The sequence below is a fragment of the Fundulus heteroclitus genome, chromosome 4 (genome assembly GCF_011125445.2).
Source record: "Fundulus heteroclitus isolate FHET01 chromosome 4, MU-UCD_Fhet_4.1, whole genome shotgun sequence".
In the NCBI taxonomy this organism is placed as follows: Eukaryota; Metazoa; Chordata; class Actinopteri; order Cyprinodontiformes; family Fundulidae; genus Fundulus; species Fundulus heteroclitus.
The window spans coordinates 19,593,277-19,612,801 of record NC_046364.1 but is presented as its reverse complement, the minus strand read 5'-3'; the positions used below and the strand labels follow the sequence as shown (position 1 = coordinate 19,612,801).

Here is a 19,525-nt window from a genome sequence, read left to right as displayed (position 1 = left end):
CAGGTACACCATATCTTATGTACGCCATCGATTTTATGTGCCACGGTATTTTAATCTTTAACTTAACAGATGAGAACGTGCTTGCACCTACACAGACGACATCAGTCAGTGGTGCACGCACCTAACTGCTGCCTGAGTAAAAGGATTTCAGTACTGCCTCCGTTTGCGTACTCAAAGATGTTGCATTTGTTATAGCTATGAATGATCAATGCCACTATAACATCATTAAGGCTGGGCTGAATGATACAACCCCATGAAAACATCCTCTACTTAACAGAGTACTAGATATTTTGGCAAATGAGTCACTGTTGTACTACAAAACAGATAACTTAAAGGAGGACTGATTTCTTTTGTGCTATTGTTTCTCACTCTGGCAACTTTGGTAGATTGTGGATTAGATCCTAGCAGGCAATGGGGGTCCTGTGTGTTGTAGCATCACTAAATAAGACAGACAGACAGACAGACAGACAGACAGACAGACAGACAGACAGACAGACAGACAGACAGACAGACAGACAGACAGACAGACAGACAGACAGACAGACAGACAGACAGAGGGAGAGGCTTCCACCAGAAAGGGGGTGTAGTTGTCCAGCTGCTGCAGAGGAAATCAGACCTCATCATCCCTTCTATTTTAGCTCTACTGCTCTCTTTACCTTTCTCCTCTCGCTGCTGCCCTTTCCCACTATTCTTTTTCTCTTTCCTCTATTAGACTGGCTCTCAATTCAATTGTTTTTCTATCAAAGATAAAATACAGTTTGTCCTTAGTTTGTCCTCTTTTTTGCAATTCAGACTCAGCGGGAAAACATATTCTCAAGTCCAAAACATATTTTTGTCTGTTTTCTAGTTTTCGAATGCTTCATATCTTATTGAAATCTTTTCACAAAGCAACACTGGTACAAGTAGGATTAGATCGTCTTTATTATTGCAACAAAATTAAGCCAAAATGCAGCAACAGTGTGCAGAAAACTTAGGTCCACCCAATGATTCATAAGCTTGTCAAACCACCTTTAGCAAAAATAACTAGCCTCACCATTGAGGATGAATTTTCACCCATTCTGTGGGTGGGGCTTCAGTTCATTGATGATTGGTGTCATAATTGTACTCACACATTTCTAATAGTCCCGCCACAGCATTTCAATTTGCTTAAAGACAGACTTTCTGCCACTGAAACCCCTAAATGACTTTTTTCGCTGCAGGGATATGTTAGTGGATCTGTTGCTAAGCTTAAGAACATTGATCTGCTGCAGCAGCTGGTCACATCTCACATTTGATGCTAGAATACTTCAGTAAAATCTGAGGTGATTTTGCTTGCTTCCGACCAGAATGTGGGACAGGGCATGGGACTGTTTTTATTTTCAATATATACCAGCAGCACTTCTTGCTCTTTTTAAAATTAAACGACCATTGGTGCAACAAATAAAAGCCAGTCTGTCTCAGGCTGTAGTTTTAAAACTCCTGAATTTGTCTCTGTTGTGAGTAAGGGAAAACTTCAGCAGCATTTGTTCAGCCAGCTGTCTGGCAGTGTGTAGAAGTAAAATGAGGAAGGATCCGTGTTGTGTTGTTACTTTATGCACTATTCAGCTGCCGCTTTCTGGTGCCCCGCCATTAAATGTGTTCAAAAGGGTAGGAAAGGGGATGAGGGAAAATGTTTTTAAAACCCTGGTATTCCTTGGTGCGGGTAACCAGGACGTGAGTAGATCACAAATTTAAAAAAAGCCTTTTAAAAAGGTGCATAGCCACGATATTTGACTTTTTGTTCATTTATACGTCAGTAGCTCGCTCTGGTTTTAATGAAGGATTATCACGTTCTGCTGGCGTATTAGTTGTTATTTTGTTGCTTTAAGCCTTTTTTGCTTGACTTGTTAGTAAATAAAGCCTTTTGTGTTTATTTACGATTTTAACAGATGTACTAAGCATGTGCAGCAGGAGTTAAAACAAGGAAGCGGCTAACGGCTATTAGCATCTCCCAGGGAAACAATGAAGAAAGGTCCAAGATCCAGTGGAAAAAAAGTGATTCCAAGAGGGAAAAGACTGGAATGTCGCTGGAAATACAGTATGAATGTTGGTGTTCACTGAAGCGGATGCTAAACCTGCTGAGGCTCAGATGTGACCACAGAGATGACTGACGTGAGTAAATGTTCTGATATAAGGCTCTTAAAGTTGCTGTAGATCGTTGGTCTTGGATCCAACCGTGCTGCCGCTTTACTGCGAGGCATTGCAGAGGGTCAGGCTCGGTCTGGCATTATTTACAAGTGATTTATAAATGAAGCAAACCAGCATTATGATAGTTCTGCGATACTGTTGCTAGTTGTCGCCATGTCTGTTTATATTCGTTAATCACGCCTGAGAGAGAATTATTTTCAGGCTCAAAAAGGACCATTAATACACTATCAAGATGGAGGCTTGGTGTATATAACCCTATTTTATCATGATCTAACGGTTTTTGCTCTTTTTTTATAAGCATATTATGTGGCTATATATCTTTAAAATATGTTATATTCTTAAGAGTATTATTAAATAAAGGGGAGTTTCTAACACCACTGATAAGATATGCAAAGCATTTCAGGCCAGCTGATTTGTTACTTTATTTAACACCAACTGAAAATTATATGAATCACTGTGTAGAAGTAAAACCCGTAAAATATACTACTTTATTCAGGATATGTACTTTGCGCCTAGTTATCAAACCATAAATATTTTATACTGGCCCACTGCCTGCTTAGCGTTCTGCTCAAACTTCTCTAATTCAGTGTCATTTGTCCAATAAAGGGCACGTTTTAAAGAAAACACCGGGTTGTCCAGACATAGCTTTGTTGATCTAAGCCACGATGCCAAACAGAGCAAGAACTTTCAACGACCTTCTAAATATTTCACACTTGCTCAGTCTTTAGTAGCAAATGTTATACGAACAGATTAGGGAGTTAATTATTCTGATTAATATGTCATATTATTTTAGCAGCACAGACATTTTCCGCTTTAACTAAAACAGGTCATGGTATATATTGTTGATTTAGGTTTTGTGTTTATGCTGTAATACCATTAAACTGTGGTATTTTTGCTCAGGGAATTTCATACTGGTCTATTCAGAGCAGTGTTTAGCTAAAAGTTGATGCATTCGTTATAAAACCCCAAGTGAGTAGAAAAAAAAAACCCAACAGTGAGAAATAGGAAGTGTCACTTTAAATGAACCTGTGAATGCAAAAGAAGTCAAGTCACTGTAGAGAAATGTTTCCCCATGAGCCACCTGCTGTTGCCTCAGCTATTGCCTCGATCTTCTGTCGCGTTCATATCCACGTCTGTTCCAAAAGTCCTACATCATCTTCAGGTTTCTCTGAAACTAATGAAATTCTGCCCGACTAAAGTCTGTGCCTAAATGATCCAGACACTATCACCCTGTGGAGCACACTCTCCTCATGCTTGTTGCAGGCAGCAAACAACACATCGACTTTGGCATAACACATTTTTGTCGAAAAGACAAATAAATGCCGAGTTCAACACAAAAACTCACTGTACTTATCAAAAGATGTACCTTCACATGACACAACACTGGAGAAGCAACAAGATCTGCCGATAGCAAAGGCCACATTAAAATGGAAGGATACCTCACACTCATAGCGTCTAAGTCCTGTCAGCACATGATTCTGTCTGGTGAACCAAGGCTGCGCTGGTACTACAAACCACAGATAGGAAGTTAGGTGCTTTAAGCTTCACACCCTGTATCTGTGGTTAGGACTCTTATTTTGACAAAAAGAAAGGAAGCAGTTATTGAGTTGTGTTGAATAAAGTAAAATAAATTAAAAACTGATAATAGGTGGTGACCAAAGCAGGGCAGAACAGGCCGCCACTTTAGCTGATAGTATCGTATTCATATTTGATATAAAGTTTATGTTGCAGCAAAACAAAACCCAGGGTGACAGACTTGAGAAACCCAAGAGTTGTAGTACAACTGGCTAACCATCAGATGCTAACTAAAGGCCTATTTCCCCTGTTTTCTAGGGGTTCGGACTGCATTTCATCATCTCTAGTCCAAGATGTAAAATACTTAGTCTTATCAAACCGACGGTGAACAGAGTTTTAAAAGCTTTATTCTATTTGCAAAACACACAAAAAAGGAAAGAAATCCAATGTTATTAAGACTAGTTTAGAATTAGATCAGCATAAACGCTACATGAACCTGCTAAACAGATTCTTTAAAAAGATGGTTTGTGAATTCTGACCCCTTCCTACGATTTGTAGAAACAAAATAGTGGGGAATGTCTTGATTTTTGAGATTATTTCTCAAGTCTTGTCCCATCTCCTTGCTATGAACCCACTATGACATATGATCTTGTCTTGTGAGTTGGCTGTATCGTTCCACTGCTACGAAACACGAAGAAACAAACCAAACGCTGATTATCCAAATCTGCAGCCAGCTAGAAGAGAAAAACTAGCAGCCAGGTCCAGTTCGGATGTTTAAGAACGTCGAGGCGGTGTAGCGAGGTTACAAGTCACACGAAAAAAAGAACCCAAGTCAATCTCCGTAACTGTGCACATCAGACAATCTTTCGATGTTTAACTCGCTCAAAGGTTAAAGCTGAGATGCATTCATGGGATTTAAGCATCCAGAAAACAATAGGACGTGGGAAAATTACAACCAAGACTCGACTGAGGGTTTCAGAACATCTATTTTATATTTAACCGTCTTCATTTCCTCTTCTGAGATGAAAAAAATGGCCATACAGTCTGGGGCTTCTCATTTTGTTTTTTTGTTCTTTCAGTAAAGGCTGAGGCAAGCGTTGATCGGGTGCTGTTTTCTAAAACAAAGCACTTTGTTACTAGTTTGTTACTTTGTTAAAGTCCTGCTAGACTCAAAAATGCACGTCAGACATCAGTTCACCGAGTTTCAGAGGATGAATTATAAGACAGCACCGAGCAGAAACACCTTCTGTTTCTGTAAGCAGCCAGCTTACAGATATATCTAAAGCTTCACAATAAACAAACCAGCACATAACAAAGGAGAACAATCCTAAAACGTTGTCTATACCCACTCCTTCTGACGTGATGGCACAGATCAGAGAAGCAGCTGCCGGTATCTCTTACCTGAGTGCTGAGGGTTACAAGTCTGATGGAACGACGCCTCTCTGTCTCGGTGGATCTGCAGAGAAACAGGAAGACACTGAATCAGCCTCATCAACATGTGATCGTCACCCACAGAGGAATAATGATGCAGAACGACATGTCTGTTAAGACGTGCTGGTCCGAGTCCAGAACGAGAGGCAGCAACAAGACTGCTCCTGTAAATGCTGGGAGTGTTTGTGGGGATTTGGAGCTCCTCTCAGGCTTCATCTCTTGCCCACAGAGGAAGTTACTTAAGAAGATCTAACTTTGTTCTCCACTCAAACACGACTACACACACACACACACACACACACACACACACACACACACACACACACAGCTGTTGTGTAGACATTTAGGCCACAGAGGAAGCAGAGCAACAGTGTTGTGAGTTCAGAGCCGAGCACGCAACCTTTACAGGCTGCTTGTGTGTGTGTGTGTGTATAGCTATTTTTATGCGTGGTGAGTACATTTTGCAAGGTCCTCACAATGCAAATTGGGCTAATTCTTAGGTTTAGGGCATAGAAATCAACAGAAAATGAATGGATGTCAATGTAGGGCTGGGCGATAAATCGATTTAATCGATTAATTCGAGTTTACATTTTTTTAAGAATAAATTTTTGGAAAATCGGGATTTTATTTTTCCAAATTAATCATTGGGCTTCCGTGAAGAAATCAGCACGCAATGCTAAATATATGTTTGGGAAAATATATTGTCAAAATAGTGTAAAAGGAAACCTTTTTTTTTTACCGCAATGCGAGGCATTTTAATTTACTCATTTACTTATTTTTTTAAACTTAAAGTTGAAGTTACACAAGTGATGTGAAGCCTGCTCTTAAAAGCAAGTTTTTAAATTAATTTCTTTCATTTATTTTTATGAAAAGAAAAGGAGGAAAAAGAAATTGATTAATTGGATTTGGTAAAGTAAAATCGGAGATTATATTTTTAAGCCATATCGCCCAGCCCTATGTCAATGTAATGTCCTCCCAACTGTATGTGTACACCAACATATGAGAGAGAGAGAGAGAGAGAGAGAGAGAGAGAGAGAGAGAGAGAGAGTCTCACCAGTTCGACCGAAGCCGTGCAGATGGGAACCTGCCAGAGCCTCAGAGAAGCTCCCTGAGTTTTAACGAAGGCCTTCAAAGAGACGGAGATAAAACTGCTCCCCCTCTACACCTCTCCGTCAAATAAATATGAAACTGGCTTTTTTCGGTTTATTAAAAGACACATCGCCGCAGGTTGTTGAGCTGGAAACCACACAACAAAAGCATGGCCTGCTAATCTGATATCTGAGAAGAGCGACTCCTTTAACCGTGTGTTCTATGTTTATTATGGTGTTTTCGCTTTGCTCTGTTCCAGTCTCTCTTTAGCTTGTTCTCACCCCTCCTTATTTCACCCTATTTAACTTCCACCCCCAGTAAGCCCAAGCTAACTCTGGCCCAGATCAACAAGCCTTTAAACTTGGCTGTGTAAGATCAGTGCAAAAGGAGCCCTGAGTGGGCGGAAACTGGTTTATGATCTGAAGACAGCGTCCTGTTTTCATCTGGAAAACAAAGGTGTTGATCCAACATGTGTCAGATCAAGTTTCCCTCCCTGACTGTTGGCTTGCCAAGGACTTTAATGGATTCTTTGGTGTTTATTCACAGCCGGCCCTAGATGTTCAAGGGCCCCGAAGAAGAGATTAATTGGGGGCCCGTCTTCCAGTTAAGTTCTGAATCTATGCTTTATTTAATGTACCTGCATACTGTTCAGCTGTCATGCTTTTCCCCACCGACAGACCTTTGAATGGCAGAAACCTGCTCTTAGATGAGCGGCCGCTAAATGTTCTCTTCCATGAGAAATATTCCAGTTTTGGAAGACTTCGCTGGCTCCAAGTGCTGTCTGCTGCAGGCAAGACACTGATTGCACAAAAGCTCTTTTCACAACTTGTGCCAAAAAAAAAAAAAACATAATGCCTTTAAAGTAATACGTTTATGTAATGGTGTGAGAACTGTGTGTAATTATTCAAACATTCTTATGTTTGCAAACCTACTTTACAGTGTCTTTTCTAATGATGACAAGGACTTATTTACAGGGTTACTTTTAACATCGCATTGCATAAACTGCGGTTTTCATGTTATAGAGGGTTTGCCGTGGACCTCTGATAGTCTTTCATCAGCTAGCACTAAAAACAGCAGGGAAAAAAAAAACTAAGCAAAACTCAAGATGCAGGAAATACCCAAGATCGGATGAGAGACTCCGTAACACCAGCGGGGTCAACTCCAGCGGGGGTTTAAGAAACTAACCCTCTGCTCTCCCAGCGCACACTATTGACTAGCCCACTGACCCAGAGAAACACAGAGCTCTGTTGTCCATGCCTGGGAGTGAGTGGCTGTGCCTGTGCACTCCAGCTTCGCTTCAGATCCAGCCAAAACTCAGCTACCTGCATGCCCAAACGCATTCAGCAAAACCCCATGCGTGCACCCACATGATAAACGCTTACTTATGTTGCCTGAGCTCCTTCATCGAGTCTCGCGTGCACACAACAAATCCCACACATACAGATGCACGCATGCTCTTTTTCTCTCCCTCGCAGCTGTGTTCAGATATCAAACCGGGCCCGCTGAGAGAGAACAAACACGCTGACGAGGAAAGATTAGCCGGTCACAGAGGGCTTCCTTACACACACACACACACAAACGTGAAGGCATACTGTAAATGCTTGCACAGGTTCTGGTTGCATCTTTTTTACAAGGGCCCACCTTGCATTAACCTCATCAGGGAACGCGGCAGTGGAACGTTAGAAACCGACACAAACGACAAATTTCCAGCTCAAATAGAAGCCGTTTACCAAACAAACATTTTCACACTGAGGTTTGAATGACCTGAACTCTCAGGAGAGACGGGACGCTTACGAACGGATCAGAGCGTGGAAATAGCAAGAAATAAGGCCACTCTGTGTTGGCTGCGTTACTGGAAAAATAATGGATGGTGACGGAAAGAAGAATTAAAGGATAAAGCTGAGAATGCAATAAATGGAGCCTCTCCGATTTCACAGTTATTGCTACTTTTCCTTTGGATAGAACTTCTTAAATCATAGCATGAATCTGGCAATAACCATCAGAAACAGAAGAGGGAGGTAAACATGCTTGTTTTCAGGAAGTTCTGATCAATAGAGTCAGTAGGTGCAAGCCAGTGAGGCCCGCGAACTAGTGAGTCAGTCGGCGTGACAGTGGTGGAGCCGATCAGCCCGTCTGAGAGCTGCCAGCCCAGATTCTGAAAAGTCCTGTGCATATTTGTAGTATCGGGGGAATCTAAACTGGACCCAGTAAAAACACATCTGGTTTAAAAATAAAAGACGGGCTGCTGAGTGAGAGCGTGTGTGTGTGTGTGTGTGTGGCGGGGCATGAAGAAGTTGGACCGCTGCCTTGTTTTCAAACAGGCGTGCAGCCAGAGAGGTTGTGCAGCACTGAAGGATGCCACGGCTGACAGAACGACTGTTCCCAGCCAGGCATGTTTACGTGGCACGCTTTGATCTGAGAGACGGGCGAGCCGCAGGCCCGACGATGCAGCTCTTCTCAGGTGATCCTGGGAAACCCACTTGCATTTCAATTATTCTATGCAGATTTGTTTTTTTTTTCTGAAATGAACAACAACAATCAGCATTACCAAGACTGACAGATGGACAAACAGAACAGAGAGATGGATGGACGCACTGTCAGAGTAATACGACTCTTCTATGTCCTTATTTAATTCAAAAACCATCAGGGGGGAAAAAACACACTCGCCAGAGCAAATTCTCTTAGAAATTCTTAAATTTGTCATGTCGAATACGGGACAGTTAAGAAAGTTGAGAAATATTTTGTCCATGCTCTGTTTTTCGTTTTTTTTATATTTAAAACTAAACGGGCGGCAGCAACACATCCCTGCCTTCCAGTGGAGTAAAAATATTTATATATATATATTAACACACGGAATGTTTATCAGGAAATAAGTGCCTAAAGAAGGAAAGGGAGATTTACTGAATAGCTTTCCGAGCCTATTGGGCCTTTCCCATCTACAGTGTCTATTGACCTGCATGTAATATTTACACATTAATGTAGTGCAGTTAGTTAGTGGAGCATAAAGGCTCATTCACGGTGACTGTACTTGGTAAATGGAGTAATGATGTGTTCTGTGACTCCCGGCCAGGAGAGTCGCTGGGATGTTAAACGCTGGCTGGAATGAAGTCATTTGGCCAAACGCCTGTTTCCATCCGAGGGCAGAGGAAGCCGCTAACCAGCCACTGCCTTTTCCCACACCACCATATCTCCCTGTTTCTCTCTGTTCCTGCTGTCTGTCTCCTGCTCTCTCTTTCTCTCTCACGCAGACACACAAAACATTGCTTTTTTTACATGCTGTAAAACAGGATATCAGAACAAATGCAGAAAGACAAGAACGGAAAAACATGAGGTGTTACATGTACAATGCTCTCCAAAAGTATTCACCCTCCTTGGCTATTGATCTGTTTTTGCTACATTCCAACCTGTAAATTATTTTAATCTTATTTCATGTGATGGATCTACACAGATTAATTTTAGCTGGTGAAGTAAAAAAAAAGCGGTCCAGTGTCCAGGTCCAACTTACCTGACTCAAATGCCTAAATGACCTCCTCAGAACTCACTGACCGGGCCAGGACGGCATTGATCAGAGAGGCAGCAGAGAGACCAGAGGTAACCATGAAGGAGCTGCAGAGACTGGAGGATCTGTCCATAGGACCACAATAAGCTGTGCACTCCATACTGGGCTTTATGGAGGAGTGGCCAGAATAAAGACATTTCTTAAGCTTAGCTAAAGATGAAATTTTCACCAACGACTAAGAAAAAATGTGCGTCGGCACCACTGAACACACTGCAGTAGGTATGGCGGGTCTTTTGGTGGCACTGTGACACTCCCACAGAAATATGCAACAAACACCTGGCGTGTGCACAAACACAGCAAGATGGCGGTGGATCAGACACAAACGTACACATGTTCAACGTAACCTTTATATGCATATGCAGGAGACATGCCGTGTAGAGCAGGCTTGTCTTAAAGGAGGAACCCAAGGACGCTACTAGCAGTCATTACAAAGCTAATATTTGCCTTAGCATAAGTGCAACATCCATTGGCGGCATGTTTGTTTTTTGTGAGAGTGAGGCGTATGCGGGTTACAGAGAGAGAGATGAAGCTACAGCATCATCGTTTAAGAAAAGACACAACTGGCATGTATATAAGGAAACAGAAATTTGAAATGTTTCCCTCTGAGACCCAGTTTCATAAATCACTGTTTATGGCCGCCCAAAATGCCGGACCTGTGTAGAGGCGCAGCCTAAATGACAAAATAACTAATATATATTATCTCCACGTGTCTCTGTGTGGACTGGGCCCTAGTGTTAAAAACAACAAGACACATTTTGAGTTTGCCAAAGGGCACGAGGGCAGCTTCCCCAATGTATGGAGGAAGATGCTCTGGTCAGATGAGACTAAAATAAAAACCTTTTGGCCACCTAGGAAAACCTTCTGTCTGGCGTAAACTCAACACATCCCATCATCCCCACAGTGGAACATGGTGGTGGCAGCATCATGCTGTGGGATGTTTTTCAACAGCAGGGACTGGGAACTGGTCTGAGTTGAAGGAAAGATGGATGGTACTAGATAGAGGAATAGTCTGGAGCAGAACCTTTCAGTCTGCCTGTGATTTCAGACTGGGACGAAGGTTCACCTTCCAGCAGGACAATGACCTGAAGCAGACTGCTGAAGCAACACTGCACTGGTTTAAGGGGAAACATATAAATGGGTTGGAATGGCCTAGTCAAAGTCCAGACCTCAGTCCAATTGAGAATCTGTGATTAGACTTAAAGATCACTGTTCACAAGTGAAAACCCTCCAACATGAAGGAGCTGGAGCAGTTTAGCCTTGAAGAATGGACAGAAATCCCAGAGGGAAGATGTGGTGAGCTCAGAGAGACTGATCCAAAACCACTAGTTGTTAGAATTGCTGCAAAAGGAGGATCAACAAAGTACTGATTTTTGAGGGTTATGCTTGTTGAAGTTTTGTTATTTTGTCTGACGTTTTTGCTTCACAACAACAACAAAATAATACATCTTCAAACTTGCAGGCATGTTCTGTAAGTGAAATGGTGCAAACTCTCAAACAACCCACTTTGGCTCCAGACTGTGAGGCTACAAAACATGAACAATGCCACGGGGCGTGAATACTTTTTCATGGCAGGGAAACACGCCCTCATACTCCTTGCTGTGTGGTGTTCATGAATGTCAAAACCAGCAGCATCAGGCTAATGTAGACAAGCCCAGTACTGCTTAAAGTGCACTTTATATAAGGTTCTTAATATTAGAAGTGTGGGTACTTGTTTCTTTGAAGACATCACCTTAATCTGAACTGATCTCCACTTCAAACTTGCTCTGGTCCTACAATCACTTGTGAGCAGAAACCCCCAGCTAGTTGAAATGAGAATCAGCTCCAGCTCAGAGGGAGCTGTCCACCGTCTTCCAGCTGTGAAACTCAAACAGGAACTCGCTCACATCCTGCCTGATTCACATTCAGAAGAAAAGCACTCCAGTGTCTGCTGAAGGTGATGGCTTGAAGACGCAAAACAAAGTGCATCATCTCTGAAAAACAATCCCATGCCACAAGATTCTCACACCAGATATCCCTGGTATCTGAGATCCTGGAAACAAGCAGCTGAAGAAGGGCAGCCAAGCACATCCTTGGAGACAGTGTAAAGAGACACTTCCCCTGGGGGAAGCAGAAAAACAAACTGATGCTCCTCCATATCGAAAGTACACACTTGAGGCTGATCAGCTCCCTTTAAGCTTCTTCCTTAGGAAGTTTCTTAGCTAAACTTAAAGTGGGAGGAGACTCACATGTCACTGGGTGAGACTACATTGTCCTTTTGGCCTGGGAAACACTCTTTCAGGGAGAGACGGATGGATATTCAACTATTTATTGACACACTTCCACTTGAGGATTTTTTTTTTCGTCCATGTAAGAATAATTTCATAGTTGTTGTAACTACTGAAGGACGTAATCCACTTTATGCCCGTACCATCAGCACTTCGGTCAATCTTAGCTCCAATCTCAGCATCTATCAGGGCAAATTGACAGACTGAAGGTTTGTTTGATTGCTACACCATGACAGTCTTATTTTGCATGACAGAAAATGTGTTTCAGCCAGCTGACAGCTGGTGTGCAGCATTACCCTATGCCCCATACAGCCAGAAAATACTATACTTACACAACCCCTTTCTTTAACATCCTCTCATACGAGCTTTAAAGAGTGGGGCAACAAGGACAGAAGATGGAGGCAGTTTTGAAACCATAACGATTTAAACCTTGGTATAGCTTGAAACAGAAATCAGACCATACCTTGAACATATGCATGGTTTACTGAGTTTATATGCCAAGAACAACTTAGAAAACCCACTGGACATGCTGTATGTCACCCAAAGTCTTGAGATAAGTTTACTTTATACTGGATCTTTGGGCTCAGTGTAACTTTGTTGCAGACCTGGGGAGGAAGAGTCTGACGCCACTTTTACAGACTACATTTTATCGAAGCTAAATATGCTTGTTTAGATTTCAGTCGGGACCAGCATTGTACAACAGATGACAGGCAGGTTTTCCAAGGCTAAGTGAGAGTAAAAGCGGTATTACGACTCAATCAGGTGGTGGATTATCCTCTGGAACATCCTGTTTGGATCACCAGATGATTTTCCTACGACTTTGTTTGTCACAAACGATGCAACATGCTCCCAAAATCAAATTCTGGCTTGGAGCAGGTTCGGCGCTGTGAAAATTAATGGATTGCGATTAATGTTAAACTAGTTTTAGACCAACAATCAAGGAAGGTCAGAGCCAAATAAAAGTCCACAGTGGAAACATGCTATAAAGACCTCTGTGTATGTAGTATATGTATTGACAAGGAGCCATTTGGGCTTTAAATAGCATTCCCCTTTTGGGAGCCATACAGACCCCCATTTACAAAGACTCCACTTAGCTCTCATTTCAACTGATTTGACATAAAATCATTACAGTTCAGTAGCTGGCCCTTTGAGAGGATATAATTACAGTATGGCCACCGTTTTCAGAGTTTATACACTGTTTAAGCTGCGGAGTTTGTCACACAAGTACCCGCTGCGCTGACCAAATAACCCCGGGAAGACCTTTTACAGCCTCAGCCTCATTAAGTTTTATGCACAGTTGCTCCACAGAGATGGGACAGAGAGCAGGCGTCTGCCGTGGTGTCACAGAAAGCGTACCCATGCGCCTCCATGCAAGAAACCACACTCCACCCCAAATAATAAGCACTCTGTGTCTGAAGGGCCACTATCAACAAACATGCAATCACGCTCCAGTGTCCAACACAGCAACAAAAGCCCTTGAAACACCCATGGTGGACCCCCGCAGGTTTGTCTAAGCACAATGAAGCATTTTTTGGTAATTCTGGTCATGCTTTCTTTAAGAGAGAAACTTTTTTCTTTTTTTTTTTGGGAGAGCTTTTATGGCTTAGTGTTACCAGGCCTGTGATAGCAACCGGTCTCAGAAACTAAAGGTGCAAATTTACTTCATGAAGCTCCATTAAACTGACTTAATGTAATGATGAACATTACTCATCGCTGACCTTTTTTATGGTTCACTTTTACCAATTGGGTCCCACTTTCAAATTTCTGCCTTGCCTTTTATTGCTTTTGCCATTACGTTTTATCTGTCTGCAGCACTTCACTGGTCTGTGTTCAAAGCTTCGGCTCAAATGACTGTTATTACTGGGGCACTGGCTGTATTATAACACCAAACAACTTTGTTTGAGAGTGTGGAGAAGTAGCCTACCTTTATCAGAACCACGTCTAGTGTTCGCTCTCCTTTAGCACAGAGGCTGTACCGCCGCTTGTGTCGTTCGTACATTTTCCTATAAATATCCACAGAGGGGTTTGCTGGTCGAAGTGTAAAAATCCAGGAGGAACACTCTTGAGGAGAGCTGAAGCTGTCTGCTAAGCCTCACCTCTGGCTGCCACAGAGGCAGCCTCCTACCCAGACTCCAGCTCCAGTCCCACCCTCCTTTTCTTCCCTCCTTTTTTTTTTTCCCCTCGTACTGTCGTCTCTCAACTTCTCTAGACTGTCTGACTCATGCCTTTGCTCTCTCTCGCTCAGTGCGGCTGTGAATGCCTCTCTCACATCGTGTGAAGCAGCCATCAGAAGTACTGCATTGTTACCCTATGACAGATTACAAAAGGCCATTATTGACTTAGTTAATGTGATTAAATCACCCTCGTTCAACGCTTCCTCTACAATTATAAAGCCCTAACCCGTTACCAGGCCAACAAGAGACCCCTGTCAGACCCAAATCTGCAATGGTAAAAATTTACCATACATTTTTGAAAATCATATATAAAAATCCAAACTTAAATCATTGGCACCATCCCATCACACTGCCTCCACCAAAACCCTGGCATAGAGAAGGCTGGGCAAGTTTTCCCTGGCTCTGCAGCTCAACCCACAAATTATTTTCTTTACAGATATGGCCCCATTTAAAATGACACAAACAGCATAATTTTTTCATTTATTTAAGTCAGACAGATATAATATATATATATATATATATATATATATATATATATATATATATATATATATATATATATATATATATATATGGAGAGAGAGAGAGAGAGAGAGAGAGAGAGAGAGAGAGAGAGAGTTTTTCTTTCCATCTTCCTTCTGCCCATTTGACAGAATTACAATATAACAGAAAACGATGATCACTGAGAGGTGTATAGTGAAAGCTGACCCTGAAGGCATCAGGAAGCTGACAGATTTCAACGATGAAGAATGTATGGTCCTGGAAGGGGAGGAGTAGTAGTTACAGTTTTTTTTTTAAAGATGCTAGTTATTTCCTAGGAAAGCCCCTTTTTTCACTCTTCACCATCCTACCATTTTTCTGTAAACCTAAGAAAATGTCATTGAGTTTGATAGACATTGAGCCTGGATGCGCAACACACAAAACTAAAAAAAAAAAAAAAAAAAAATAGAATTCATTCAAACAAAACTACCTTGATATTGGACAAGCTAGCTACTGCGTTTCAGGAGACATGGTCTGGTATGAGATTCTTATTTTGTTATAGCCTTGAGTTCTTACAATTTGGACAAAAACATGGTCTAAACATATTTGTGTCAAATTAAAAAAGCAACAACTACAACTAATGCTGCCAAAATATTCCATATTGATTTTTATACGTTGACAGACTGAATTTATATAGCACTTTTCTGGTCATACACACTAGAAAAAGCACCCAGTCACACTCACCAACACACACACACACATTCCATACCCAGACTCTACGTGAAAAAATGCTCTATAGGTTGAAAAAGTGTAAGAACTTTTTTTCAGCAAGCTCACTAGCAGTGCCTAGCAACAGGTGGGAGAGGGGCAGCGCTGTTAAAATCGATGCTTGATGAAGCCACAGCAAACTCCCTGCGCTCCAGCTTGCTCTGGACAGTGACAGAGATGTTTGTACATTTTCAAACCGGACCTTTTTGTGTTACCGTGATAACAGTAAATGTCCGATGTATACTATAAATTTCACCTCATGATGTGTAAGAAGAACCTGAACACACACTTCACGCGAGCAGAGTATCAAAACTCCCAAATATAACAAGTATAAACAGCACACAGCCAAGACATGGGGTCGAGAAGAATCAGAGTCAATTACAAAGCTGTCTCATCACATAACCTGCTGTCATGCTGTCGGATGGTAACGTCTCTCTACAGCACACTGCTGCGTCTTTAACAGCTCGGCTGTGGCCTGCAGGGACTGATCACAGATCACCTCCACCAGTAATGGAAGCTAGGGCTGGACGATAATTCAATAACAATGTCGATCGACAGACGTGTGGTGCAATAGAATAAAAAAAAAAGGGTCAATAAAAGTTCGATATAGAGACAGTTTTCCTTCCTTCCTTTCAGCCTATCATATTAGTTGATGCTACAGTCACTACTTCCTCTCGACCAATCATAATCGCGGACCCAGGCACGCCGTCACAAAGCCCCGCCCTCTCAAACCACAACACAGAGCACGTGAATATGTCGCAGCACGGAGCGGCGGGGGAAACGGTCCCAAAACGGGGTTTTACTAGTTCGCCAGTCTGAAAGAAATAAACCAGTGATTTGGAAAACTTGTAAGGAACCGCTAAAAACAAAGTCTGGTAACGCAACCAACTTGTTTCATCGCATAAGCCACTCACACCCGCAGCAGCGTGAGCTGTGTCAGCCCCGCGCTGCTGCGGGTCTTCGTAGGAATCTTCTGGAAGTTCTTCCAAAACAAAGCAGGTATAGCAACTAAACTGGGCTCCCTTCTTTGTGATAAAATGGCAAAGCATCCTGGCGGCATAAGGACATCACGCATGCAGTAAAATGCTTCATAGTGATGGACATGAAAAACCTGGCTTCAAACAATTACTCGCCACTCTTGATCCGCGATATAAAGTTTTTCTCCAACAGCGCTCCCTAAATTGTGCAACTACTGCAGAGAATCAGTGCAAAATGAGCTGCAGTCTGCGTCTTCCCACGCCACAACCTCAGACCTCAGCCCTGCGTCAGCCTCTCAATTAACTATATAGACAGAGAATGAAACCTGAGGAGTAACTAGTGTACTATTCCCACCTAAATAGGCTATTCTATTTAATTATTTGTTATATTTATTTTGGTCATTTTACTGGTCACTTTAGTTTATTCTTTGTCAGTATTTAATAACATCACCCAGGTCTCTTAAGTTGAGTTATTTTTCTTGAAAAAAATCAGTTATGGGTAAAAATGTTGGTTAAATAAGGATTTTATTGAGATTTAGTGTTTATGTGTTCTTTATTAAAAGTAAGTCATTTAGCAATATAAGAGCCAGGTTTTAAATCTTTTTGATAATTATCGGTATCGATCAATATGCATTTTTTTTTTATCGATAAGCTTTTTTCCTATATCGTCCAGCCCTAATGGAAGCCATGTTTTACCTTCATACTAGCAGAAACGGTTTCCATCTTGCATTGGAAAAAGGAGGGACCCAGAGCAGGTGCAGATCGGTATTAGCTTAGTTGCCTTCTAAAACCCATTTTGGTGAAAAATAACTTTGTTTCTTATAACCTATATACATAAACTCAGAACACACAATATTGTTATGACAGCAGACAATGACGGTTATAATCCTGTGTTTTGTTTATTTTTTTGGTTATTCAAGAAACATTTTGATTGAGGCTTATTTAAATAAACCATCACCTTTTTCTGTTGAATGAACCCATAAAAAAATTTTTTTAAATGTAAATAACTGAACAGACATTTTATTTCACTGTTCTTAACTTGACATGATGGATTTCTTAAACTTTAAGCCCTTTTTTCTCATTATGCAGCCTGGGTCTGTGAATTGAAGCTCCAGGGACACATGTGGCTCTAAAATACCCTTCACAATGACTCTTTAACAGAAAAGTAGAAAAACAGACAACTAAAGCTGATGATTAAACAGTTTTCTATCATATAATATCTAGAACCGAATGGTACTACTGGTAAAAGGAATATTGTTTCCACTGCTTTCATATCTTTCAGCAGAAAAGATATGCTAGGTTAGTTACCAATATCAAGGCATACTAAGGCAAAAGTTTTCCATCATGCGCTTCCATTGCAGGCTTGACCAGAGCATGTAGCCCACTAACAGGCAGCTAAAAGGTATTCAAGTAGGGAGTTGATACCGGATTTTTCTTTTCTATAATTTTAATGTTTAAAATGTGATCAATAATTATTTTTCAGAGGGGACTTTTTTGTTTTGGACAGGTAAATCTCTGAGGGATCACAACAACTACGTTTCACTCAAAAGACATTTTGTAGTCACAGTTAGAATCCATCAGACTGGTGTGCAGTTTCAACACAACTCTTCCCTAATTGAACGAAAAATACAGCGGTGAGTATGAAACAGTTGGAGCTGCAGCCTGTTTGCTTGAATGTGAAAATATGCACTAATCTGGGCAAAAAAATGTTTTACAGGAAGCGAGAGATATAGCTGACCAAAAAATAGTATTTTAGATAAAAATGTGAAATATTTATTTATACTAAAAGGATCTTGAAATTACTAAAAAGAGGCGCTGAATGACAAGATTTCTACTGACCTTCCCGTGCAAAACAATGAGCCCATGAGTATAAAAGGACCGGCAACTCTGCACGAAATATGACAGTATACACAATTTGCTTAAATCAAGCTATAGTGAAAAGGTAGCAAATACCTGTGAAATGCACAACAAAGCTTAGCAATAATGAAAATAGAGTTGAATGTATAACTAAAAACAAAATGAACATGATGTTTCCGGCTTCTCCAGGGTGCTTTTACCCCGGAGGTCATCATAGCGTGAGAATGTGGCAACATAACCTCTGGCTAACTACACTCTTTTTATTAAAAGAAACTGTGGCTCCTCACTTACAGAAAACAATGCTACATATTAAACATTTATAAAACTTCTCCATTCCTTTTTCTACAGGGTCAAGCAGGTTTTGCAGCTTTAGTATGAGTGAAAGCAAAAACGGCTCTTTGGATTGTTAAGTTTCCAGCTATAGAGGAAAGAGCCTAAGTAGCTGCTGCCCTCTCATCCACATTTTATTCTTAGTTCTTTTAACAGTCGCCCACTAACCCTCCCCTCCCAAGCAACTCACATTGAAAAAGCTGATCTGGATTTATCTCAGGTTTATCCATCAGTCCCGCGGGACTCGCTGCTGGTAATAAAAACGTGCGTTAAGCTTTACGGGTCAAGGTGTGGGTAAGCAGCAGACTGGCAAACTGCAAGTAGCTAAAGCCTGAAATCTAATATTGCTGCCGTCAGACACGAACCACGGATCTTCCAAATGGATCCTTTCAGGACATGAAAAAAAAAGACCTCTTGCTTCTAAATGTAAATTCACGCTGCTTGCTCAAAGGTGCGTGCTCTTCTTGATCCTTTAACTGGAAATGTATCAACGAAAGCCCAGACAGATGTGGACGCTGATCAATATAGTTGATGTTCACATAAAAACAAAAAATGACTAAATCTGGTGAGACAGGGATTTTGCCCCTCAGCAACGACACACACACACACGCACAAGAATGCTAGGCATGCTGAATTAAGCAAAGCTAAGAATAGAGGAGTAGGAATAGAAATTTAGATCTTTATTTTTCCACTGTGGGGACGTTCTGGTGGACCAGCGGCAAAGCCAAAGGCGAGATGGAAGCATGCAGATACACACAGAGGTTGACAAATACAAAAGCAAAAAAATCAGAATGGGAGACTATCCATTAAGGGCAAATTTACTGTGCAGGATTTTTGATTACTGCATTAATCTTGGATCCAACTCCACGTGCCTGCAGCTCTGCTGCTCGTTATTCAGTCCAAAATCAAATGGCT

At 41.4% G+C, this 19,525-nt stretch overlaps 1 protein-coding gene across 6 annotated transcripts in view; it reads right to left on the bottom strand.

The window, feature by feature from the left end:
• Window positions 1-19,525, bottom strand: part of LOC105934128 (A-kinase anchor protein 13) — a 117,498-nt gene that overhangs the window by 62,942 nt on the left and 35,031 nt on the right. For all 6 annotated transcript variants that reach the window (XM_036136243.1, XM_036136245.1, XM_036136246.1 and 3 more), the window contains exon 9: window positions 5,083-5,137. In XM_036136243.1, coding sequence (XP_035992136.1) covers window positions 5,083-5,137 — 55 coding nt within the window. The remainder of the gene's footprint in view (window positions 1-5,082; window positions 5,138-19,525) is intronic.